Source organism: Lissotriton helveticus, chromosome 3_1 (assembly GCF_964261635.1).
Source record: "Lissotriton helveticus chromosome 3_1, aLisHel1.1, whole genome shotgun sequence".
Lineage (NCBI taxonomy): Eukaryota > Metazoa > Chordata > Amphibia > Caudata > Salamandridae > Lissotriton > Lissotriton helveticus.
The window spans coordinates 333,514,888-333,541,814 of NC_136061.1; the positions used below are offsets into that span (position 1 = coordinate 333,514,888).

General features: G+C 46.9%; 1 protein-coding gene across 2 annotated transcripts in view; it reads right to left on the reverse strand.

Annotated features, from left to right (window-relative positions):
• The window catches only part of ITGAE (integrin subunit alpha E), an 844,898-nt gene that overhangs the window by 424,429 nt on the left and 393,542 nt on the right, over positions 1-26,927 (reverse strand). For both annotated transcript variants that reach the window (XM_078679953.1, XM_078679952.1), the window contains exon 12: positions 12,859-12,926. In XM_078679953.1, coding sequence (XP_078536079.1) covers positions 12,859-12,926 — 68 coding nt within the window. The remainder of the gene's footprint in view (positions 1-12,858; positions 12,927-26,927) is intronic.

Consider the following 26,927-nt stretch of genomic DNA (forward strand, 5'->3'; position numbering starts at 1 on the left):
GACCAACCTGGCGAGCCGGCCGGCGATTCCTTCGGTGGGCATGGATTAGGCGAACCCGAGGATTAGCCTTGCCTTCAAGGCCACAGTCGATGGCGTAGTGGAAGCAGTCTGGTGAAGACGGCGATGACCCTTTACCCTGTGACTGCCTGGTGGGACCCTTGCAGAGGGGAGGTGAGAAGCACCCAAGCCCCCGTCAAATGTCCCCCACTGGACTTTGCCAGCTGTAATCTCTGGGTTGGCTGTTAACTGATGGCCTACGCGTGAACGCGCTGCGGGTGGTGGCGCCTCCTGCTCCGCTTACTTGGCCGATGCCCTCACGACATGCTCTGCTCTGCGCGCCTCAGCTGGCAGGGAGAACCGGAGACTGTTGATCCCGCTGAAGCACAAGCGGGCGGCGAGGTGGGTCTGCGGCCCCAGCGGGACTAATTGAGTGGATCATCTGCGCTGCACCCCCCAGGTAATTTCAGAGCAAATGTGGAGCGTGAGTTGCAGTGACTGGACGGTTGCGAGGAGATCATCAGAGCCGCATTTGCACCCGAACTGACACGGGGGCCAGGTATAAGGAGGCGGACTGTGGTTACCTGCCCTGCTGCTGACTTCAGTGCCTCTCATAGCTGTGTGTTGTGGAGCAGCTGGGGCTCCAGTTACCCTGTTGGTGTGTGGCTGCCACTCAGATCCCCCGGGTGAGCTGATATCCGGTGCTGACACAGGAGGGGGGAAATGACAGACGATGCAGCTGCCCGATCTGAAAACATCACAAGGGCCCCCATGACTTAATTTAACAAAGGAGTCCCCCACCACAGAGATGCCTGCTGTGACTTACGAATATGATCTTGGTCAGGCTGTACCTTCTGTGTCACTACTCAAGGCACTGTGGGTCATGCTACTGATGTATGAAAGTGCACTGGTGACTGGACATTGATATCCGGCATCCTGGGAACCAGGTGTGCACTATGTGGCGGTCGGTGGCGGTGATCTGCGCCTGCGCTGCCTAGCGTCCAAGTGTGAAGGTGTCTGTGACTCTGCTGGGCTGCTATTAAGAGGATACATAGCTGCAACTATTATATTATACACTGTGATCTGCACCGGTTGCTCAGGGGTTCGCTGAACTGTGGATGCAGAGTCATCTCCATACTGGAGTGCTGAGCCTACATGCTCTTATGTGGGATGCCTGGGTGATGTCCTGGAGTGAGACTGGCTGGTACCTGTGGATACCTGCACTACAGATACACACCACACCTGCCCCGACCTGGGGCGAACGCCGACGCCAACACTTGTAAGTGGTCCAAAAAAACTGAGGGTTACGGGTGGTGACCAGGCTGCGGTGCACATACGTGTGCGAAACAGCAGTGCTCTACCACTGAAGTGTCGGACTGTGGGTTGGGCGCTACTACCACTTACAACCTCCAGGGACTGGTGTGGGCCCTGATGTGAAGTGTGCGCCCCCAGTGGCGGCGTTTGAGATCCTATCATATACAAAGCGGCAAGTGAGTGCGACATCGAAGACTCATGTCGGGTGGCATCCGGGCGCGGACGGAATGGGGGAACGCAAGCCCCACTGCTGCCGCGTAAGCCTAAAACGGACAAGATGGCGAAACACGAACACGAAGATCAAACGGCAAATAAGCTGGACGCAGTGCTTGCTGCGATGGAGCGGCTGGAAGAAACTATTAATCAGACCCGCACCTCCCTGGAATCTAAGATTGACAAGGTGGCAAGCGACTTAACTCATCTCCATGCGGATCACAGGAAGCTAACGGACCGTACTACCGTTCTGAAAAACACGCTTACTGACATTAAACCGCAGGTGGCCCAGACTGACAAACAGGTACAGGATTTGCTCAAACGAGTTGAGTTCCTGAAGGACGCTGAAGGGCGGGCGCAAAGAAACAACGTGCGCATTGTGGGTGTACCGGAACGCTGGGAGAGAAGGGGGCACATGCTGCACATGGAAAACTGGCTCAAGGACCTGCTGCCGGAGGGTACCCTCTCGCCTCACTTTGTCATGGAACGTGCACACCAGGGCCCTGCGAGGCCCCCCCTCAGGGTCGAAACCAGCAGTCCATGCTTCTCCGACTTCTCAACTACCGGGATCGAGACTCCATCCTCCAGGAAACCAGTAAACTGCTAGATGTTCACATAGACAATCATAAAATAATGTTCTTTCCAGACTATACTATCCAGGTACAGAGGCAAAGACACTCCTTTATGTCAGTGAAGAAACGTCTTCGGCAACACATCCTGAAATATTCTCTACTCTTCCCGGCACCCTTGCGGGTGGTAGCTAGTGATAAAACGCACTTCTTTGCTACACCGGAGGAAGCAGAGGACTGGCTGGACACCTTCACAGCTGCGGAACCTCGGGATGTCTCCGTGTTGGCCACCTTGCCAAAACTGAGGGGTCCATTCCGCCGCCGATGGAGAGAGAGAAGGCCGATGGGAGTTCAGACGCCACCCTCTCCGGCAATGGGACCGCACACGGACTTGATTCTTAGTGGACAACGAGATGCCCTACAGGCGGTAGCGGAGATCAGCGGTTCTTTGGGCACTGAGGAAGCATCAAACTCCAGCCAGCGCGACCCATCAAGTGACGATGAGCAGGTATATGGACTACAAAACTCACAGTACTCGACTGAACAGCCAAACATCACTTCACAGACAGCTGACAGCATCATATAAACATTGCAAAATTCTATCCTTGATTAGACTCCGTGATGAGCATAAATGTCAAGTACAGAACAAGATTTGGCCATCGGGAACTGTCCAGCGATGATGAACAGATGTATGGTCTTCAAAGCTTGCAGGACTCGAATGACCAACCAGCTGTTACTCTGCAGACAGCTAATAGCATCATAGGAACGTTGCGAGACCGCATCCTTGATTGGACTACTAACAGAAATATTGTGAAGTATATGTAAATGTGTCCGGTCGTAAGTTTTGTATTCATACACGGAGGCTGCACTTCGACCACCGAGTCGCCTACGTAGCGGTGAGTGCCATTATGTTATGGGGGGGATGGGTTTGATTTTATTTTCTGTCACAGCTGCGTCGGAGCCAGGGTATACCATTGGCAAGGGGGGGGCCCCGAGCTGGGGGCAAAGTCTGATTACATTGTGCTATGTTGTGCCTGTGGATGGGGAGCCTCTGGAACATGGGACTCATATATTGTTGATTATCTGTACGTCATAGGCAGCGTACCCTCCTCAGGTCATTTTGACTGTTGCCTCTTCTGAGGGTTTGGACGATTGCTTGTTGCACCATTGCCCTTTTAGTATTTTTTTTTAATGTTTACGTCATGGTATTGGTTTGTTATGAGATATCTTTTATTGTACACCTATTTAGCTTGTCGAAATATGCCACGAGTCATCATGTGGGGGAGGTTGTGCATTATGGGGTCATGTATGCTAGGTGAGTATGATGGGCTAATGGGGACGTGTTGTGGGTTTGTGTACTCCAGCAAATATGTCAGCAGTTAAAATTGGTACGTGGAATGTGTGAAGTATGCACACACCATCACATAGGTATCAGATATACTCATACCTCAAGAGACATCACATAAAAATAGCTCTCTTGCAAGAGACAAATTTGAACAAGTCTGAGATCCAATGCTTATATCGCCGCTGGCGAGGCCAATTATATGCCACAGGAAATTCAGCATATGCTAGGGGCGCGCTAATCGGGGTATGCCCAGGGATCCCACTTAAAATGACACAATCGTTGATAGACACGGAAGGCAGATACGTGGTGGTGAGGGGCACACTGGATGGCAGACAGATCGTGATTGCATTAATGTATGCTCCCAACACCGACCAGTCAGCCTTTTTTGATGATATGTCTCGAGTTCAAGCGCCGTGGCATGATGTCCCTATGCTTCTGGGGGGGACTACAACAACGTCCTTGACGCCACACTGGACCGCTCCTTTCGGCCCCTTCCAGGCAAAACCACGTATACTGCTATGAAAGCGCTGATTAATTGGGCAGTGGCGACTGAGGGACGTTTGGAGGCACCGCAATCCCCATGACAGGGTGTATTCTTACTACTCTGGTGCGCAGGGTTTACATGTACGATTAGACCGGTACATGCTTTCGGAAGAATTACTTCCACATGTGCCAGGGGTCTATTATTTAGGAAGGACAAATTCGGATCATAACCCACACATATTGGAGGTCTTGTGGAAGCGCCCCCAGCCGCCAATCCCAACCTGGCGGATGCAGCCGGACATATTGCTAGATGCATCCTTCCGAAGTCTGCTGGCCACCCATATATTACATTACTTCGAGGAGAATACTGGCACCGCCATTACTCCCCAAGTAGAATGGGATGCGTTTAATGTAGTGGTTAGAGGTGAGTGTCTGGGTATACAGGCGGGAATGCGTAGACAACTAGAGACTGAGCTTACACAGCTTGAAACTGACTTGCTCCGAAGGGAGGGGGAGGCTGTGGAAAATGAGGATGGGTCGCTGGCGCGGATTAGGGCGAGCATTCCAGATTACTTGACCGACTCCGCAACCTGAATTACGTAGCACACTCAGCGCATACCCATCAGGTGGGAGACAAACCTGGCAGGTTGTTATCGTGGTTAATACGACAGGATACCGTCACCACACCCGTGACGTCTATACAAAGCACACATGGCGACATAGTTCATACCCAGAGAGACATACATGATGCCTTTGTGGAACACTACACCACAATGTATAGATCCTTCCTGCAGGCTACAGACACGGACATACGGGAGTTTCTCTTTACCCCGACGCTACAGCGGGTGACAGAGCATCAGCAGGACGAACTGGGTGTTCCTCTGCTGCCGGATGAACTGCGCGATAGTATATTCTCTCTATCGAACGGCAAATCCCCTGGTCCGGATGGGCTATTGGCTAAATTTTGTAAGGCCGACCCAGATATATTAATACCGGTGCTGATGCGGGTGTACACAGCGGCCCTGGATGACTCAGCCCTTACACTTACGCAAAACGAGGCAATGCTGGTCTCTCTCCTGAAGCCAGGTAGAGACCTTGAAAATCTCGGCTCCTATCGTCCCCTGGCTTTGCTAAACACTGTTTACAAATTCCTTGCCTCTGCCCTAGCTAGGCGTATATCCCCGTTTGTACCAGCCCTGGTCCACTGCGATCAAAATGGATTTGTACCAACCAGAAGTACCTCTCTTAACATCCATAGCTTATTCAGAGTTCAGAATTATGCCCATGATCTAGATGCTTAGTATTAGACTTTGAGAAGGCCTTTGATTCAGTGGAGTGACCCTATCTAGCAGCGGTGCTGCGCAAATACGAGCTAGGGGACGGGTACTTACAAATGGTGCAGTTATTGTACCAGCAGCCCTCGGTACGGTCCCGCACAAGCAAGCTCATGTCTGATACGATCAGGATCAGACGTGGAACTAGACAAGGATGCCCTTTGTCCCCGTTGCTTTTCTCCCTTGCCATGGAACCTCTGGCGGCTCTACTGCGAGAAAGCGGAGCAGTCTGGGGTATACCCCTGGATGATGGTCTCTACACGGTGTCCTTACATGCTGATGATATGCTGCTGGACGTGAGAGACTTACAAGATATACCGCCAGCTATATCTAACATATTTTGTAGGTTTGAGGAAGTCTCAGGACTCAAGGTAAACTGGGCCAAGTCGGGCGCTTATTCTTTTAGAGAGAATGTGGGCGCAACTGATATAACAATCAACGGCACAGCGCTTGCCTGGTACCCAACGATGTTTAGATATCTGGTCAATTACATCTACAGATCCCTTGCGGACATACTATAGGGCAAACTAGTGCGCGCCATCTCCTCCATACGGGTGCAGATGCAATTCTGGAAGACACCGCCACTCAACATGATGAGTCGCATCACCCTGACTAAAATAATAGTGCGGCCCAGACTATTTTAGTATTTTGCAAATCTGCCGGTATATGTCCCTGTGCGGCTGTTCTGGGAGCTGGAGGGGTTAATCAGAGGTTTAATATGGAACCCAGGACGGGCCAGGATAGCGCTGCAAAAATTGTATGCGCCGCTGGAAGGCGGGGGCTTGGCAGTTCCTCATCTAGAATTGTATTACTTAGCTGCGCAGTTGCAGTGGGTAGCAAAGTGGTTAAGCGGCAAGAACCTGGCAGATACCGCCACTGAGTCGTGTTCATGGACGCAGACACAAATCTATAGCTTATTCCACGCACTGGCGAAATCTCCTCGCCCGACACAGTTACATATTGAGTTGGCCCACAGATGCTACCGTAGGAGCCTGAAACTTACAAAAGTCACTATCCCCTATGCCCCAATACTGCCACTGGTCGGTATGCCTTGAGGCAGAGACTTTGTAACGGACGTAGCACTGGCGCCCTGGAGTGAGGCAGGAGTGGAGACGCTAGGAGATTTATACACGGATGGTACCTTGGTGCCCTTTGCAACCTTGACAGCGGACACTGGACTGCCAGTGGGTCAGTTCCTTCTGCACGCAGCCATCATAGGGACATTGACACTGACATGGGGAGATTTGACAATTGAGCCACAAAAACATCAGTTGTTACAGTACCTGCATGTGATGGGGGAGGGGACGCATGTGATTCACTGGCTAGTGCAGGCCCTGTTTACACATGTGTTGAAACCACCACAGAGACTCAGGGCGCAATGGGCTGAAGACAGAGGTCAGCCCTGGGCAGATTAAGACTGGAAACGGGTCCTGGCCAGTGCTACACACATATCGCGTAACTCACGTTTCACACTCATACAAAACATATACAATGCACAGAGCGTATCTCTCGCCAGACAAGATGAATAAATATTTTAACACCGCCGTCACTGTGTGTCCAAGATGCCATCTACTATACGCTGACCTACTGCACATGCTATGGTCCTGCCCCCAATAACGGCAACTCTCACCAGTAGCATTAACACCGAAGTGCCACACACATGGGAGGTTTGCATCCTGGGGATTTACAAGCATACGAAAGCCAATAAAGTAAGCTCTAGATTCTGTGACCGAGGTTTAATCACCGCAAAATGGCTGGTAACCAAGAGATGGAAACATAAAGACCCGCCGGAGGCGCCCCACTGGCTAAAATCTCTAGAAAATTGGGCACAGGCGGAGAGCACCATTCTTCATAGAGAAGAAACAGCTGGGCTGTGTAAGTTTCCCATCGCACAGGCCTGGGACGACATTCTGAAAACTTTTGTACAAACTAGCATAGCATTGCGCGCTCCCCCCACACAGCGATTGGGAGATGAAGCCTGAAATTATACCTGGAGGAGTGGATGGGTCGTGTACACAAGGCACCATTGGGCATGGCCGTTATACTGGGCAATGACCCCACATTCCTTCATGAGTCCACATAGACACGATACAGGATGCCTTGGCACCCACACAATTATGTACTGACTAGGAACAACGACCCGATTCTATACTGCGCATGGCCCTTGACATGACCTCACTTGAAAGGCACATACCGCACTAGACACATGTTTTTTGGTGTACCTGATATCTCCTTTTCTTTTATATTTCTTTTAAAGTTTTCTGGTTATGGTTTGAAAGTAGAAAAACAAAGATATCTTGCAACCGCGAAATTGTTCACTTCCTGTCACCTGTGCCTGCATATTGTTATTCAATGATTGTATTACACACAAGGGGTACGAAATGGGGTTACTAGACATGTTTACATCTGACCAATCATTGCAGTGAGAAAACCTACATGATGGATATGTCCTGCCTCTCAATAAGAGGTGACAGTATACATGGGTATCGTATACTTCTATCAAACTGCCAATGCACGCCACCTTTTGCAAACCAGAGGTAAATTACGCTGTGCTCACTAAGTGGTAATATCTAGGACTATATATGTAATGTCACAGTGATATTTATTTTGTGTATAAGTGCAATATATACCTATGCTTGATTTATTTGTATCGAGAAAATAATAAAAATGTAATAAAGATATTAAAAAAAAAAAAAGCTAGGCACTGTAATGTTTGCAGAGTCTCCGAGGGATATAATGGGTTGAATGCTGATGGAAGATGTGGAAACTGGGTCCACAATCGGTTTTCTAGTTGATGATATTTCAGTCTGCGTAGAGATGTTATTTCCGATTTTTTAGGCAAGTACCTCATCCCATAAGCTATTTCTATCCCCTAAGACACTGGGTGTTGTGGATAGCATTTTTGGGTCAGCCGATACCTCAGTTTGAGTTGTCATAAACTTTGAGGTGGTTGCTTGCTGTACTGGTAGAGTATTGTTGGGGTCCTTATGGATACTAGCTACTGTTAGAATTTGAGTAGTCACAGTAGGTTCTTTACCTGGCATTGCACAAATTGGGTCTAAATAGCACGATGCTGCCTTTTCCTCTTCTGCCTGTATGGACCCAGTTACCCTTTGCATCGCTTTGGCATCCGGTCGTGATAAGGTCTCAAATAAGGGATAGAGTTCCACCTGGCCAGTAGCTTTTTTGTTCCGTCCCTTTCTTTTTTGTGCACCTCTATATTTAGCATTTCCTTTTTTTTGGGTCTGGTTCACCTTCCCCCATGTTTGGGTGTCCACATGTTGACTGCCCTTCTTTAGTGTTGTTTTTTCCTTTGTGGGGGGGGGGGTCGCATTGGGTGCTGATTGCGTGCTTAAGTTGGCCATTTCGTCACTAGAACCAAAGGGGTCATCCATCATGAAGTTGAGACTAACAGGGTCTTCTAATTTGGTCGTATGATTGGCCAGCCTCCCAGGTTGTTTGCTTTGTTTTAGAATTTAGTAACACTCAGATTGTATGTAGTGCAAATTGTTTTTATGACTGTCTTTTAAAAACACACACTTCACAGTTTAGCTGGTAGGTCCCTTAAAATACCGCTCAAAAAGAAAAACTGTGTCATCAGGAAGCATAATGTTATTCCATCAATTAATGCCAATACTTTCTTCCAAGCACCCTTTCATTTGCAGAGTAACCGTGTGTGCATATTTATATTTCTTTCAGACAAGCAGGCACCCTGGCAAATAGGATTGTTTAGCTGTCTGCCTGTCCCTCAGTTTCACAGCATAGTAGTCTCCCTGCCTTACACTTCAGATGATGCATTTAAAATCTTGGAATTAACCATCCCGGGACACTTGTATTTCCACAAAAAGTAGGAGAATTATTTTTCTAAAATTAAAACAGTAGGGGCACATCGTGCCCCTCAGCCCACCCCCACATCGACTAATGGTTGTTTGTACAACTGAACCTCAAAACTGGACAGAAAGTAGTCACATGGCCATTGGCCCAGGTATCCCACAATAAGATAGTCTGCTACAGTGAACTTGTGTTTCGGCAATTTAAATGCATATCTCATACAGTCCTAAATAAAACATTTCAGGACAATGGTAACATTTCATACCCTTCAGCTGTGGCAGTTCTGACCAGAATTGCTCCTTTCTAGTGTTTATCCCTTGCTTTAACCATTTGAAGTAATAATTATTCCACAATGTGAATCAGCATCATAAATTCTAGACCTTGGGTTCTGATGGAGCCAGGTTTCATATAAGTAGAAACTTGCTTAGATTTAGCCCCCTCGAAATAACATGTAACTCATTAACCAATATGTTTTGTATTATTAACAATTGCATTACACAACATTTCTAGTATCTAGGGGAAGCTTGCGTATGTGCTTTTACTAACAGTAACCCAAGTGCATTAAAATGGCCGCCGAAAACGCGGGAACTCTTTTGCACATGCGTCTGCCACATCTATTTGGTGTGAATTATCTGTCGCTTTTGGTGGAAAATTCTTGCAGCTGCGCACTAGTATTAAAGATGGCCGCATCATGTCTCACACACTGATGCACATGCCCCTGCTTGAACTAAACTTTGTTCGTCCTGCTTAACTATTAATGCTAGAGTTAAAATGGGGTTAGAGTAGAAATAAGTGGTATACACAGTGCATTCATTTATTTTCGCATTCTAATGTGTCTCTCTTTGACTTTAGTAATAGCTCGTATTTGGGCCTGAAGGGTGACATGTAATGCCATATTGAATTCCCTCTGCGCATGTGTCGAGAGCAGTGAGGGACCTTGAGCGGTGGCATTGAACTCCTACCAATGACCGTCTTGCCTGTGATGTGCCTGGGAAGATGGCCTGCAAAAGGATGACAACTTGCAAATTTATTTTAACATTGTATACTAAATGAAATAATATTGCTGGGTGGAATAAAATGCATGGGAAAGTAAATTATGGGCGGGAAAATTGATCAACTTTATTAAATAGAAATGATCTCATACTGGTATGGTGTGATGACCTCTCCTCATCTTTCTGACCAATCAAATAAAGAGAGTATACAAATTTGCAACATTGGGGGGTGGTACATTGCCCTGGAAAACAGTATAACTAAACTTGGCTTAGTCAGTTAGATTGTCCGACTTGTTACAGACCTGTCACTGACCCAACGTATGCTGAAGGGGAATCGAGAGCAGAGGGCTGGTCGAGCACTCTGTCAGAAGAATCGAGGTTTCTTTGAGGGAGGAGAATTGATTATCCAGTCGGGGTCCGAGAGTAGCCAGAGAAGGGTTGTGACGCTGACATTGCACTTAGCTGAGGATACTTGTCCTGATCTGCACCTGTCCTGTCCTGTTGACACCTGATTTTGTGGGAGCCCTTCTTCTTTGTTCCAGCTCGTGGCCAGGGTAGGTCTTCGCACCATTCTGGGTAAATATAATCTATGTGGTATGTCCGTTTCCCTTTTTCAGCAAAAGTTCCCAGGCATACACAAACGTACTAGCAAGTACACATGTAGATAGAATTATCTACAACAACATTAGCCAAACTGCTTTCTCCAATAAAAATTGGTTTTAATTTCTCAGATATTCATAAAAAATTTTCATATGATAAAAGTACATTACAATGTTCAGAGTCAATGCAAACTTCATTGTAACTATACATGATTTGTTAAGATAAAAATTTTGATAAAGATGTAATATTAAACCCTTTGAGGAAGCGTGGTCTTGTCAAGTTAAGTCGGGGCGGGAGCACAGGCGGTCAACAGCGTCCCCAGCTTTCTGACAAAGCGTATTCTAATACTGCCAAATGAAGATATGCCACCACATTCGAGATATTAAATACTTTGATATATCTATGACTGGGTAAATTCGCTGTGTAACTCGCCTCTAGAAAATTGAAACTCAATACGCACCAACGCCCATTTGAGACACGCTATAAGAACACCGATGGTACAGTCCTGAGGAAGACACTACTTACGTGTCGAAACGCGTCGACAGGAAACCATCAATTTTAAAATCTTTATCAAAATTTTTATCTTAACAAATCATGTATAGTTACAATGAAGTTTGCATTGACTCTGAACATTGTAATGTACTTTTATCATATGAAAATTTTTTATGAATATCTGAGAAATTAAAACCAATTTTTATTGGAGAAAGCAGTTTGGCTAATGTTGTTGTAGATAATTCTATCTACATGTGTACTTGCTAGTACGTTTGTGTATGCCTGGGAACTTTTGCTTACAATTATTCTCTACCCTGACCCAGGATTGCTATTTGCACCAGGGGGCTCCTGTTATTTTTCATAGCGTTTCCCTTTTTCACCCTTCCCAGGTACCAATGTCTAGAACTGTAGCTCTAAAGTCTTGCAGAATGATTGCTTTAATAATTATTTTCTTACTTGAAAAGTCTTTAGTTTCACTATTGTGACGGCTAACTCAAAAAATATTGCATAGATAAAGTGTTTAAAACTTCCCCGAGTCTGTGGTTATTTCATGAAGGTAAAAGTTATTCACTACCTATCATGCTAACACCTTTTGATCCTTAGGGCTTAGAGTACAGGTGACAAGGATTGGTAAATCATGGTGTACAGGTAGAAGTCGGTGCACAGACATAATATCGACTCCAAAATATCGTTTGGACAGAATATCGAGGAAAAAATATCGTTTGGACAAAATATCGACTGGACAGAATATCGACAGCCAAAATATCGTTTTTAAGGTAAGTGCAGTAATATCGACTGTAAATAATATAGAAAGTGAAAATATGTAAGTATATACTATAGATAGTAAAATACATTGTTTTTATTTTTAGGGTTCAGGGTCAGTTTTGGGTTTTTGGGTAAAGGGGTATTTTTAGGGTTCAGAGTCAGTTTTGGGTTTTTGGGTAAAGGGGTATTTTTAGGGTTCAGGGTCAGTTTTCAGTTTTTGGGTAAAGGGGTATTTTTAGGGTTCAGGGTCAGTTTTCAGTTTTTGGGTAAAGGGGTATTTTTAGGGTTCAGGGTCAGTTTTCAGTTTTTGGGTAAAGGGGTATTTTTAGGGTTCAGGGTCAGTTTTCAGTTTTTGGGTAAAGGGGTATTTTTAGGGTTCAGGGTCAGTTTTCAGTTTTTGGGTATTATTTTATTATATTTTATTACTATATATATATGTTTAATAAATATGAAATAAAAAAATATTTATTTAACTTTCATTAATTATTTAATTATTATAAGTTAATTTAAGTAATTTTAAGTATATTTTAGTAATTAATTATTAATATTAATTTAATTTAACACTGTTTTTAGTAAATACGATATTTTTTACAACTATATTTTTGTAAACGATATTTTGTACTCGATATTTTTGTACTTACCTGTTTGTACATACAAACTCGATATTTTTGCTGTAGATATTTTTTCCTCGATATTTTGGGTAGTCGATATTTTGGTAGTCGATATTCTTTCAGTGATCCGTAGAAGTCCTAGAGAGAATACAATTCTGATAGGCAGGAGATTAAGCAGGATTACCAGTTCAAGGTGTGAATGTTTATGGGCCCAGGTGAGTCTGGTAAAATTGAGCTGGTAATCCCGCGCCATCAGTTCACCAAAGTGCTATATACAAGATCAGTTGACTGATAAAAGAAAAACGTGCATACCTGGTTAAGTATCTGACTGCTAAAACCCAATTCTGCCAGATCAAACTGCAGGACATCTCCAGTAGTGCCTAGGAAACAGAAAACATGATCATTGACTACATGAAAGCAGGCAGCTGACATGTTTGGAATAGTTTTGTCGTTGGGTTTGTCTTTTATAGTCAGACATGCAGATTTTCCACTGGAGGACAGAAAATCAACATTCTATTCAATACACAGAGACTGTTACCAGGCAGCAATATATGCTTTATTGCACCACACTAACTCCTTTAATGTACCATGCACAGTAGCTCCTTCGAGGGACATAGAACTCATCATTCCAAAGTTCAATAAAAAGACTGAGCACCCAGCCATCTTCCTTCATATGGTGGCCGCAAACACAATACTGAACAGCAAAAGGTTTGATTTCCTAAGAAAACTTCTCTTCACCTTCGCAACACAATACTAATATTTTTGGACTCCACCATACCCTCTCTGTACATCCGTGGAATTCAACCTTAAACTGCAAGAAAAACAACCAGATAAATGTTGAAAGGACTCTGTAAATATGGCCAGGAAAATGTAGCCTCCGTGTCTTTAATAAAATGCAGATTTTCTGGCATCCGAGTCAAGGGTAACCATCACTTTATTTGCCAAAGAAGTTCTAGGACATTCTGACCTTAACTTTATAAAAATATCTTTTGGAATTTGTCTACACAGCCACAATTCAATGTACTCAGTTACATGATTAGCTGGATTCTACATAGGTGAATGGGGATGCTTTCATTAAAAAGAATAAAAAATGCTACTGGTTTGGGGATCTTTTTCGCTCACCTCCAGATTAGTAACCCTTTCATCCTAAATTTTTGAATCCTGATCCTTTTACTCAAAGTCCGATGAATAACTGATCTCTACTTCTGTAGTGCTAGATGACTCATTGCATCGCACCACAATATGTTTCTCCACACAAACGTATAAAGCTGGCATTGCCATTTAAACTGCAGGTAAACCCAAACCAAAAATGTTCTGCATCAGTACCATTAAATATGCATCTTTCAAATCCATCTTTACCAATCTCTTTCTTTCAACATATCTCTTAACTCCATACGTGCTAACTCTCCCCTCCCCATTACTGAGCCCTTTCCTTTTTTTCACATTTTGTGTTTTCTTGGGCATAAGCCTTCATAACTTTTTTCGCAAATGAGAACCAGGCAAATTGTAGGTCCTTTTTCCAACAGGTTATGAATTCTAAAGGTACCCAGGGTTTGCCAATTTCCCTGAAGGGAACTGAGAAAATAGCCAAAATGTAATATTGTTTTTTTTTCTTAAATGGAAAGTGCGGTGCATGAATGTTTATGAGTTTTTCTTTTAAAAAATTACATCAACAAAGGTTGCTGTGCAAAGATCACCCTCTTCTCAGTTTAAAAAAACAGGCGTAGTTGTTTTTACCACAATGTTTTGTAATTTTCTATATGGTAGTCAATATTTTCTAATTCTGTGGTATCTACCTACTGGCAGTTTGTGGGGGAAAGAAGTGTGAAACTCATGGTTGAACACAGAAACCACGTTTAAAAAGTAGACAGACTACTGAATTCAGCAAGAAGAGGCTCTACATCACCTATGGTTTTCTCAAACAAACTAATGGCCCTATTACGATTTAGGGGGGCGTACCGTCTCGGAAATGGGACCGACCGACCTGCTGGTCGACTGTCCTACTGCCTCATCAGCCGGCTTACAATGTTCGACGGCTTCAGCTGGTGCAGAACCAGGCCGCTCGCCTAGTCTATAAATTGACCAAGTCACATCACGTCACACCGCTTCTAAAATCCCTTCACTGGCTCCCTATTCGTGAACGTTCATTGTTCAAAATGGGTTGCATTACCTTTCAGGCCCAGTCAGGATCTGCCCCCACCTTCATCTCTTCTGAGATAAAAGCCTATACCCCTGCGAGGGAATTGAGATCTTCTTCCCAACATCTGTTGATTGTTCCCCGATTTCGCCGAAAAAAATGGGGAGGCTCCAAATTCTCCACCATTGCCCCCAGTTTTTGGAATTCACTCCCGCTTCATCTTAGGTCTCTGAACCAATATTCTCAGTTTCGAAAAGCTTTAAAAACTTTTCTTTTTTCACAGGCCTTCCCCGTATAAATCTTCTTCTGTCTTCCGGGCCCCCCCCCCCTGCTAATTGAGGCTCAGTGAACCACAGCGCCATGAAACCGTAAGGTGTACGTGCGCTTTAGAAGTGATTTAAACTCAAACTCAAACTCATGATGTGAACCAGCCGTAACACAAGCTCCAATAGAGGAATGGGAGCTGTGTTCTTCCCTGCACTGTGTGGCAGGCACCTCACAGTGCCTGCCACACGGTGCAGGAATGAATAGGGGGTACTGTAGGTGCCCCCTTGGCCCCCAACATGAGGCTACAGAGGCAGGGGGACCTGCTAGGAGCCCCCATACTGCCTCTCCAACAGGTTTTCCATGTCGGAAAGCCCAGTATGGAAAGCCTGCCAGAGACCGATTATCATAATCCCAAGGGTGGAAATGCCGCCGTTTGGGTTTACAGGCCGGCCTCCGACTGGACGACCAGCTCAAGGAGCTCAAGAAGCCCGTCGGTAGCCAGCTGGAATGACCGGCCAGTTTAATTTCATACTGCCAGTGCCGATGGAGCTGGCTGTGTGAGTGCCGAGCTCCGTGTCGGTCCCCACAGAATCCTGGAACAAAGAGCCCTAGCTGCCCGCCTGCGGCCCCGGGACTCGTGGATTGCGAAGTTCCCAGGCCGGGGAGCTGCCTGGCGATCAGGGGGGCATGCTTTGAGTGCTCCTGGGCTCCTGAGCGACCCGAGGTGGTAACAGAGGAGGCGCCACAAAATGGCAGCGAGCCGAGGAGGTGCGTCTGGGCCTCCAGAGGTCGTGTTGTGAGGTGGCTGTCGGCCCGGCGCCGTGGCTACTGGGGCTTCGGAGGAGCGGCGGAGGAGAGCAGCGGCGCCTGCCTAGAGCGTGCTCAGGGTGCATCATTCCCACAGCGGATTGGAGGTGAGCGGCTCGGCGGGTGCGGGGCGGCGATCTGCAGGCAAGGAGTGCTCGGCGGCCCGAGGCCTAGAATCGGCCCCCCTGCCTACCTGCAGGCCCCGGTGAGGGGGGCGTGGCCTGTCTTGCGGCCCTGGGCTGAGGAGGTGACCAGGAGGCCAGGGGACGGTGGTATCCCGCGAGCTGGGTCCAAAGTGGATGAGGGCGCGGGATGGGAGAGAGAGCCCATCTGAGCGCAGCGCAGCTGCGGATTGACTGCCTGGGGGTCGCTGCAGGAAGGGTGCCATACGGGCGCCGGTCGGAAGGGGGGCCCCGGTGATCTGGGACATGCTGGATGACGGCAAATGGCGCATTGAGGAGGGGAGCTGGTGCTACTACCCTGTATGGAGGACCCGGCGAGCAGGGCAACGGTAGAACGAGCACATGCGGTTGCTGTGCTGGAGAGGAGAGTATACCTGTGCCGGCGCCCACTGGCAGGAAGTACGTAGGCTGGTGGGAAATGGACCACATTGATTACCGGGAGAGGTGCACTTGCTGAGTGGGGCTGCGGCTTGCACGGCAGGACAGCCCTGAGGCCCAGGGAGAGCAGAGCCGCGGCTGTACCACCCTGTTGTTGGAGTTGCCTGGAGAAGGGGTTTGCAGTGCCAGATCAAGGAGGAGGGAGCCTAGATTTGTAAGTAGCTGAATGCCCTCAAGAAGTGGATAGGGGCGGGCCATCTTCACATGGTACCACTGGGTGACTGAGAGTGGCCCTCTCTGGCGGGTGGCGCACCCCGGCTCTAGTGGGGCCGCGGAAGAAGGAGGAGTGAATCTGGGAGCCTGAGCGGCAGAAGCGAACGTACTCCCACTCTGCTATTGTCTTACACCATGGACCATGGGGAAGCCAAGGGGGAAGCAGGGCGGATCGGCCCAACAGCCAGAGGGCGAGCAGCAGGCCCAGGGTGAATTGGAGGGAGCAGAGGAGGCCCAGGACCCGCAATTGCAGTGACAGTTTGATCGTGTCCTAACGGCGATAGCGGAATCCCGAACAGCCCTGCAACAGGACATTGCGCAAGTAGCGACGGGGCTTTGACTATTGCGGGCGGACCACTCCAAGCCGGTGGACAGGGTGAAGCAAGTTGAAGGGACATTGCAGGAGGTAGCGCCGGCCCAAAAGGTATTGGAGAGCAAGATGGTGGACGCACTGGACCAAATTCAAGCGCTGGAGAAGCGGGCAGAGGACGCCGAAAGCCGCAATAGGCGAAACAACATTTGCGGGGTGGGGCTGCCGGAGAAAGTGGAGGGGTCAGATATGGTGCAGTATCTGGAGCAGTGTTTGCAGACAGTGGTGGCAACTGAGGGCTTGTCTTCCTTTTTCACGCAGGAACGAGCACATAGGGTGCCTTCCAGGCCCCCGCAGCCGGGACGTCCCCCCCGCCCGGTGGTGGCTAGACCCCTACATTACAAGGACAGCGACTTGCTGCTCCAGAGAGCACAGACTGAAGGGCCGTATGAGGTTGATAATAGTAGAGTGACTATATTCCCGGATTATACTCTGGAGATCCAGCGCCGTCGTACTTCATTCCTATCAGTGAAAAGGGAGCTGCGATCGGAAGGCATTCAGTACTCACTATTGTTTCCCGCAAAATTGAAAATCATGCTTGATGGTAGCACTCTTTTTCATGACACACCAGAGGACGCATGGGCGTGGCTAGAAACCTACAGAGCTGGTGCGGATCGAACGGAGAGGCAAATACAGGAGCTCTCGGAAGGGCTACCCCAGCGGAAATCGCAGCGCCTTCGCCGTAGGCGACCGAAGGTGCAGAAGCCGTCTCAAGCTCAAACTGAACTAGGGAAACAAGATGCACTGGAGGCGTTATCTAGCAGTCAGGCTATGCAGACACCAGAGGGCACGGACACGGAGGAAGAAAAAACACAGTCAGACACAGAGACGTCGGAGGTTGGAAGTGTTCGGATGCCACAGGTCACCCCGGCCACAGCAGATGGACTCATAGATGAGTGATAGTTCATATGTATGAGTGCTGCGACCGGAGAGTGGGAGAGGGGGTTGCAAATGGTCCTTGTATGAAGTTGTGATAAAGTGCTGGCGCCGAATGGCGAACAGGGAGGGAATGCTGGGTGGCGGCCCTGAGGCAGGGGAAAGTCCTCATATTGTGGTGCTGTGTTAATTAGAAGACTGGCTGGCAGGTGGGGTAGCAGGCGGGGATTTATTAGGGGGCCTCAGCAGAGTTAATATGCGTGAGAGAGCGGTCACCCTTCGACACCAGACCCCCCCCTGTAGCCCTTAAGGTGTGCCTGTGGTGGCTACCGCTGGGCTTAGGTGTGTGGCGTGTGTGAGTATGGTTTGAATGGGGACTAACAGCTTTGTTTTAAGACCTGTTCTTGGTAGGGTGGGGGGGTGGGGGAGATGGGGATGGGGTTTGGTTCTGGGGGTCACCGGTGTGATTAATTATGTCGATGGAAGGAGGAAGAAATTGCAATGTGATAATGGGGGCAATACCTGATTTAAAATGTATTACCTGGAATGTGCGGGGACTACACACGATGACAAGACGACACAAGGTTCATGCACATTTGGTTAGGAGGGGGGTACACATAGCACTACTCCAAGAAACGTACCTCACGAAGGCAGAGGGCTTATTGCTGCAGCGTAGATGGAGGGGCCAGGTTTATAACACGACTTACTCGGCATTTGCAAGGGGGTACTGATTTGGATCACGGCGGGGGTCCCCTTCCAGGCGCTTAACCATACAATAGATGGTTTGTTGTGGTCAAGGGGCGCCTTTATGGCAGAGAGGTATCCTTATGTAGTATCTATGCTCCTAATGTTTACCTGGCACCATTTCTGGACCGAATGTCAGGCACCCTTGCGCAATTCCTGGTGGGCCCAATGATAATGGGAGGGGATTTCAACTCGATTGCAGACACACTCATGAATAGGTCTCATCCCCCCTTGGCAGACTCCCCAGTTCACAGGCTGTCCAAGTATAGGGTTGATTGGCAGGCTCGGTGGCATTTGGTAGATGTGGGGAGGTTGCACCACCCGCAGGATAGGGATTATTCCTATTTCTCAGCATTGCACGAATTCCATGTTCCGCTAGACGCCATTCTGTGCTCCCCATCGGTGGTGTCTTCGGTGACCCAATCTGAATACCTCACGAGGACTCTGTCTGATTATAACCCATTGTTGGTTAAGTTACATTGGACAAGGGACAAAGCTGCAATTCCCACATGGCGGCTGCGTCCTGAGACGCTAGATGATCCGGTGTTTCGTAGTGATGTGGAAGAAGGGGTAGCACACTACTTCTCCGAGAATGTAGGAACTGCTACTACTAGGGCGGCGGAGTGGGACGCCTTTAAAGTGGTGGTGCGAGGTTGTGCATAAGTAAATATGCTGGAGTAAGGAAAACCCTGCTACAGGATGTCGAGACGGCAGATGGACGGTTAAGGTTAACGCAACAGGGGAGGCCGGAGCATCCGGTACTCCAGACCGAAGCAACAGAGGCCAAGGAGAAACTGGCCGAGGAGGTAGAAAGGCTCCGCTGCTTTGATTATAGGAAGTATGTGGAGAAGGCTCATGCAGATAGCGATAAGGCGGGGACACTGCTGGTCTGGTTGGCAAATCCTATACTGAGGGGCTCCCCGATCTTGGCCCTGGGAAAGGGTGAGGGCTCCATGATCTATACCCAAAGGGAGATTATGCAGGAGTTCTGGAAGTATTACGAGCGGCTGTACGAGAGTACGTTAACGGCAGATGAAACTGAAATTGAATCTTTCTTGGGAGAAGTGGCACTTCCTCAAATAGATGAGGACCAGGTGAAGCATTTGGGTCGGGACATTACCCTTGAGGAGATAAGATGTGCCATCAAACAGATGGCACGGAATAAGACCCCGGGGGTGGATGGGCTACCAGTTGAATTCTATTTGCAATTTATAGATGTACTGGCGCCAAGGCTCTTAGAGGTCTATAGAGAGGCACGGGAAATAGGACAGCTACCGGAGACGATGCGGGAGGCCCTTATAGTTCCATTATTGACGCCGGGGAGGGATATCACAGACAGGGCAGCGTATCGCCCTCTATCAATGATGTCCACGGACTATAAGATACTTAGTAAGATCCTGGCGTTGGCCCTGATGCAGCATGTAACGAGCCTGGTGCATGAGGACCAGGCTGGGTTCATCCCTACCAGGAATACAGCTACTAACGTGCGAAGACTGCTGAGGGTCTTGGGGGAAGCTTGTGAGGGCTCGCCCGGGGCGGCAATCCTTTCTGTAGACCTAGAGAAGACCTTTGATAGCCTCGAATGGCCGTATTTGTATAAAACGTTGGGCTGTTTTGGACTGGGCGAGGCGTTTGTGAGATGGGCGGCGGTGTTATATTCCACAGCAGTGGCGAGAGTTAAGGTGGGGCAAATGATTTCCTCCAGGTATGCAGTAGCTCGTGGGACTCGACAGGGTTGGCCACTTTCTCCGTTACTATTTGTTTTGGCAATAGAGCCGCTGGTGGCGCGGGCTCGATTAGGACGGTGGTATGAGGGCCTAACCTTTAGAGGAGACCAGCAACACATCTCCCTCTACGCAGATGATTTGTTATTGTTTTTGGCGGATATGGGCGGGGCACTGGCAGGAACAGCACGACTGTTATCAGACTTTGGGGCGGTTTTGGGATTGAAAGTTAACTGAATAAGACATGTCTATTCCCAGTGCAGCCAGGAAGGGGGATTCCCGAGATGTCACGGGCCGTGAGATGGGAACCATCCTGCTAAGCGTACCTTGGAGTTCATATTTATCATGGCGCTAGTGATATACTGGAAGGGAATGTAGAGAGATGCATACGGGCCCTAAAGGGGAGTATGGCGTTTTGGGGTGCCCTTCCACATTCCGTGATGGATAGGATAGCGTTGCTTAAGATGGTGGCTCTCCCCCGGCTGCTGTATCTTTTTAGAACACTGCCTGTATGGGTGCCATGCTCGGTGTTTGCCAACTTGAAGTCCATGATGGTGGGGTTCATTTGGGGGTCAGGGAGACATAGGGTGGCCCTCAAAACATTGATGAGGACCAGAGTGGAAGGCGGCCTAGCAGTGCCTGATTTCGAATTGTATTATATAGCAGCGCAGCTACAGGTCTTTACACAGCCGGTGGTCTTAGAGTTTAGGGGCCCTGACTCTGCCAGAGGGGGGGGGGAATCCCGAGAGATGTCCTGTCCTTTATAGCACTGCAGCAGAAGTTGGACCTCAGAGACCTTACATTGGAAGAAAAAACACCGAGGTTGTGAGGGATTGGGAGCAGGGAGGGCTCCAAGTCCTGGGAGACTTATACGAAGATGGGGAGCTGTTGTCATATCAGGTGCTGCGGGAGAGGTTTGATCTCCCCGGGGGAGATTTCTTCATACATGCGGCCCTAACACGTGCGATACAGAAACATTGGAAAGAGGGATTGACCGATTCTAAAACTACGATGGCGTGTCAGTATGCGATGATGGCGGCTGGCACTTTCAAAGCAGTTACATGCTTATATTCGATGATGCTGAATGAAGGTTTGGTCCAATTGGACAGACTGCGCCTAAAATGGGAAGGGAGCATTGGAAAACCCATACCAGAGGCCACATGGGGCAAATACAGCGTAGGGCATGGAAGGGAACTAGGAACGCCCGGTTCCAGCTGGTGCATTTCTTTATTCAACATAGAGGCTATTTGTCACCGGGGAAGATCATGGAATATTATAATGCTAGCAATGTGATGTGTCCTCGATGCGCCGCAGTGGGGGCAGACCTGGAGCACATGGTGTGGAGTTGCCCGGCCTTGGGGACCTATTGGACTGAAGTGGGTGATCTCCTAAACCTAATTACAGAACGCCAGCTGGTTTTTGATATGGCTACTTGCATACTACACTGGTTTTCTCATACCCCCAAGACGAAGGTGACTAGTAAGTTTGTAGATATGGGCCTAATAATAGCAATACTGGAAATTACGATGCGCTGGAAATCAAAAGAGGGACCCAGCGGTAGGAGATGGAGGGGGGAGCTGCTTAAGTGGGCTAGTAGTGAGGGAGCGGTTTGTTATCAGGTGGCGATTCGACAGAAAAATGAAAAGGCGATAGAAGTGGTGAGAGCTTGGGAAAAGATTTCTTCATACATGCGGCCCTAACACGTGCGATACAGAAACATTGGAAAGAGGGATTGACCGATTCTAAAACTACGATGGCGTGTCAGTATGCGATGATGGCGGCTGGCACTTTCAAAGCAGTTACATGCTTATATTCGATGATGCTGAATGAAGGTTTGGTCCAATTGGACAGACTGCGCCTAAAATGGGAAGGGAGCATTGGAAAACCCATACCAGAGGCCACATGGGGCAAATACAGCGTAGGGCATGGAAGGGAACTAGGAACGCCCGGTTCCAGCTGGTGCATTTCTTTATTCAACATAGAGGCTATTTGTCACCGGGGAAGATGATGGAATATTATAATGCTAGCAATGTGATGTGTCCTCGATGCGCCGCAGTGGGGGCAGACCTGGAGCACATGGTGCGGAGTTGCCCGGCCTTGGGGACCTATTGGACTGAAGTGGGTGATCTCCTAAACCTAATTACAGAACGCCAGCTGGTTTTTGATATGGCTACTTGCATACTACACTGGTTTTCTCATACCCCCAAGACGAAGGTGACTAGTAAGTTTGTAGATATGGGCCTAATAATAGCAATACTGGAAATTACGATGCGCTGGAAATCAAAAGAGGGACCCAGCGGTAGGAGATGGAGGGGGGAGCTGCTTAAGTGGGCTAGTAGTGAGGGAGCGGTTTGTTATCAGGTGGCGATTCGACAGAAAAACGAAAAGGCGATAGAAGTGGTGAGAGCTTGGGAAAAGCTGGTTCAGTCGCTGCTTACCCAAACAACTGTTGTAAACAGGGAGTTAGGTCCTGGGACGTACGGGCAGCTGGACCATATGTAAATCTTAGAAAAAGCGTAGTGCTGGCCGTACAAATACTTTGTAACGTCTCCTTAATTGGAGTAACAAATCACCTATTGATTGAGGATTTGTATGGTATTTTTATTTATACCTTATGAATTATTCATTTTCAAACAACACATTATAGTTTGACGAAAAAGACATCCAATATGTACACAATTATTCAAAAACTCAACAGTACAAAATTATGACACTACTACTAAGCATGGGCGGATTTTGCGGATCCACGATTCACGAATTTGCGGATTCACGGATCGTGGATCCGCAAAATCCGCGGATTATGCGGATCGGCGGATTTGGGGGCGGGGCTTCCTCGAGTGTGTGGGCGGGGCCAAACGGACGGGGCTTCCATGCGAGCGCGCATGCTGCTTGTGTGTATAATAGGTCAGAGACCGATCAGAGCAGCAGATTAAGAGACAGAAGCTCGGGCGGGGCCAAACGGACGGGGCTTCCATGCGAGCGCACATGGCGCTTGTGTGTATAAAAGGTCAGAGACCGATCAGAGCAGCAGATTAAGAGACAGACTCGTGCTCGACACATCTGCCCAGCCTCCACAACGCTCACGATTATTTTTGGGCTGATGAATGAGTCACTGAATTTAAGCTTCAACTAGGGCACATGCGTTATTGATATCTGCAAGTGTTTCCTGTTGAGGTTTATTTTTTGTGCCAGGACCGTCGTGCCATAATGAACCCTGCCCTTCATATTTATTCAAGAAGACACCACCGTTTTTCCCCATGTAAATAATTTACGATGGCGCCGGCAAGCTGCCAGCGCCATCCTGCAAAAGTTACTTAATTAGCTTCAACAGGAAGCTCCAACTGATAAAATAAAGCAGGTGCTCGAGCCCCTGCTTTATCTTATCTGTTAGAGCTTCCTGTTGAAGCTAATTAAGTAACCATTTGAGGATGGCGCTGGCAGCTTGCCGGCGCCATCGTAAATTAGGCATTAGGCTTGAACTTTTGACCGCAAAATCCGCTCCGATCGCGGATTGCGGATTTTCGGTGAATTCGCGAGAGTTCGCGGACCGCAGATTCACCGAAAATCCGCAAAATCCGCGATCGGAGCGGATTTTGCGCTCATGCTTAACTACTACATAAAACATGAAGCAAAACATTTCATATGCACATTTCATATGTACATTTGCACAATATTCAAATTTGGTCAATATCATATATACATTACCAAAATGTTCATATTATTGATGCAATTCCAATCAAGGAATGGTGAACACAATTAAGAGAAAATCAAGAAGAAATCAAATGGAGAACAGATGAATCAGTAACATGCACAATCTTAATCAGTGAAAGAAAAGAAAACACTGAATCAATGTTTCAATCATTCAAAAGTGCTATTCTCCAATAGGCCGACGCGTTTTGAACTCGAGATATGAATTAACGGGTTCTCATCAGGGCTGGGTGATTTTCCTGTTTGATTTTGTGCAAAAAATAAAGAGAAAAATATATACATGAGTTCCTGAATTAAAAAAGCCTCTGTAAAAAGCTCCAATGTGAACTGTAATTATGATTCAACTGAAACCCTATAGAAAAAGTGCGACGGCCTTTTGTAAGGTAACCCCATCATAATTACAGTTCACATTGGAGCTTTTTACAGAGGCTTTTTTAATTCAGGAACTCATGTATATATTTTTCTCTTTATTTTTTGCACAAAATCAAACAGGAAAATCACCCAGCCCTGATGAGAACCCGTTAATTCATATCTCGAGTTCGAAACGCGTCGGCCTATTGGAGAATAGCACTTTTGAATGATTGAAACATTGATTCAGTGTTTTCTTTTCTTTCACTGATTAAGATTGTGCATGTTACTGATTCATCTGTTCTCCATTTGATTTCTTCTTGATTTTCTCTTAATTGTGTTCACCATTCCTTGATTGGAATTGCATCAATAATATGAACATTTTGGTAATGTATATATGATATTGACCAAATTTGAATATTGTGCAAATGTACATATGAAATGTGCATATGAAATGTTTTGCTTCATGTTTTATGTAGTAGTGTCATAATGTTGTACTGTTGAGTTTTTGAATAATTGTGTATATATTGGATGTCTTTTTCGTCAAACTATAATGTGTTGTTTGAAAATGAATAATTCATAAGGTATAAATAAAAATACCATACAAATCCTCAATCAATAGGTGATTTGTTACTCCAATTAAGGAGATGTTACAAAGTATTTGTACGGCCAGCACTACGCTTTTTCTAAGATACCCAAACAACTGAGCAGAGGATGGAACAGGAAGATGGGGGTGCGCTGGGGTAGTTGTAGACCCAAGATGGAACATCCTGACTCACTATTATCAAAGACCTCAGCTCTAAATTTGTTTTACTTGGAGAGCACACCGGGGAGGGGGGAGGGGAGGATAGGGAGGGGTTTTTCATTTGCTTAGTTGTTAAAATAGAATGTGAATAGAGATGGTTGATACCTTGTTATTGGAGGGTTGATTATGCACAGATGTTTATTATTGCAATCCAGGGGGAAGCTGGTCTGGAATCGCCAGTAGCAGGACTGTATTGGAGTATTGGATACGCATGTTATAAGTCGGTGGGAAGGGGCATGTATAATTATATACCTACGCTCTTTGTTTGCTGAACTGAAAATCAATAAAAATTTGATCACACAAAAAAAAATGAGGCCCAGAGTTGGCTGATGCCTAGAGAAATCTAGCAACCCCAGAAACTACTGAAAATGAAACACGCTGTCTAGGTTGGTGTGGCTAACATGGATCCCATCACCCTTTCTTACCCAGAATGCCCCACAAACATCAGAGTTTTACAAAATAAAAGATTAACTTTAATTTTTTAAAGGGAAAGCTACAGAATTTATTGAGATTGACAAAAGTCTTATCACCGTTCGGTCTCACACTTCTGATGAAAACAGTACACTATTTATATTGGAGGGCCTATCAGCCACAGATTTCATCTGTGCATGTAGTGTTGTGCTGGGATCTGTATGAATGTGTGTAGTATGTATGGGGATGGTGTCATTTGTATGTATGTTTACGGATAAAAGTGGATTTTAGTTCCTATTGAATTGAATCAGCCATATGTATATATTGTTCAGTCATCACGAGGAATGTTGTTGTTAACCATGTATTACAATAAAGAAATAGTTTTTCTAATAATAAATATATTTTGAAATACAAAGAATGTTTTGAGACACATTGTGTAATGGTATAGGACCCAGGGTATCACCAAATGGTGGCCAGTAGCAAAGTAATATAGGTCAAGTGAGAGGTTGCTCAGTATGTAATTGTGTTTTTCCCCTTACTCCCAGACCAGCTCATTCGTTCTTTTCAGGGCGTGCCTTTCTTACTCAAAGCCCCAAAATATAACATGAAGACATCAAGATTTCTCCTTGGAATTGCAATCATTCTCGGGATGTGGGTAGCTGCGGTTTTTGGATCTACGGTCAGCCAGCACTCAGGTAAACCAACCTACCTTGGACATTTCTCAACACAAAACACCCGGGGGAATCGAGGGTGGTGTGGCATGTATGGGTCCTAGTACTTTTTCTTCCCCTAAATATCATGCTCACATTAAATCTTTGTTAAAACACATACATTTCTCATGTGTTTGTGAGAGAAAGTTCCAAACTCTGCGGTAATTGGCAAAGGTTCCACTGCCCACCATTCCCACACTTTTCCTGATAAAAACGGTACACCGCCTCATTGTGTGTGGACAAATTACAAGTGTGAGTTGCTGGGCAAAACTTTGACCATGTGAAGTCAATATGGTGTTAGTATGCTTTTCAATTGTTTCGTTAGCCTGCTTTTATGGCAATGAAAGAAGGCTGATAAAACGTTGTCCTTTGGCAGGACTGTGTCTGAGATTTCTGTCCAAAAAAATCAGAAAAATATTCTTATTTTTACCCATACTTTGACATTAACAAGGCATTCTGGGTACCCACACAACCCATGCAACCTTGTGGTTCCTGGGTCACTTGTTGTGAGAAATGCCCAGGATTAGTAAGGTTCCTTGGATGTTGGCTGACCCCAGACAAAATGTAGAGGCCATCCCTGATAAAAGAGAAAGGAAATTGGTTGTTTTAGGTCTTTTTTTATGTTCATGGGGCATTCTGTA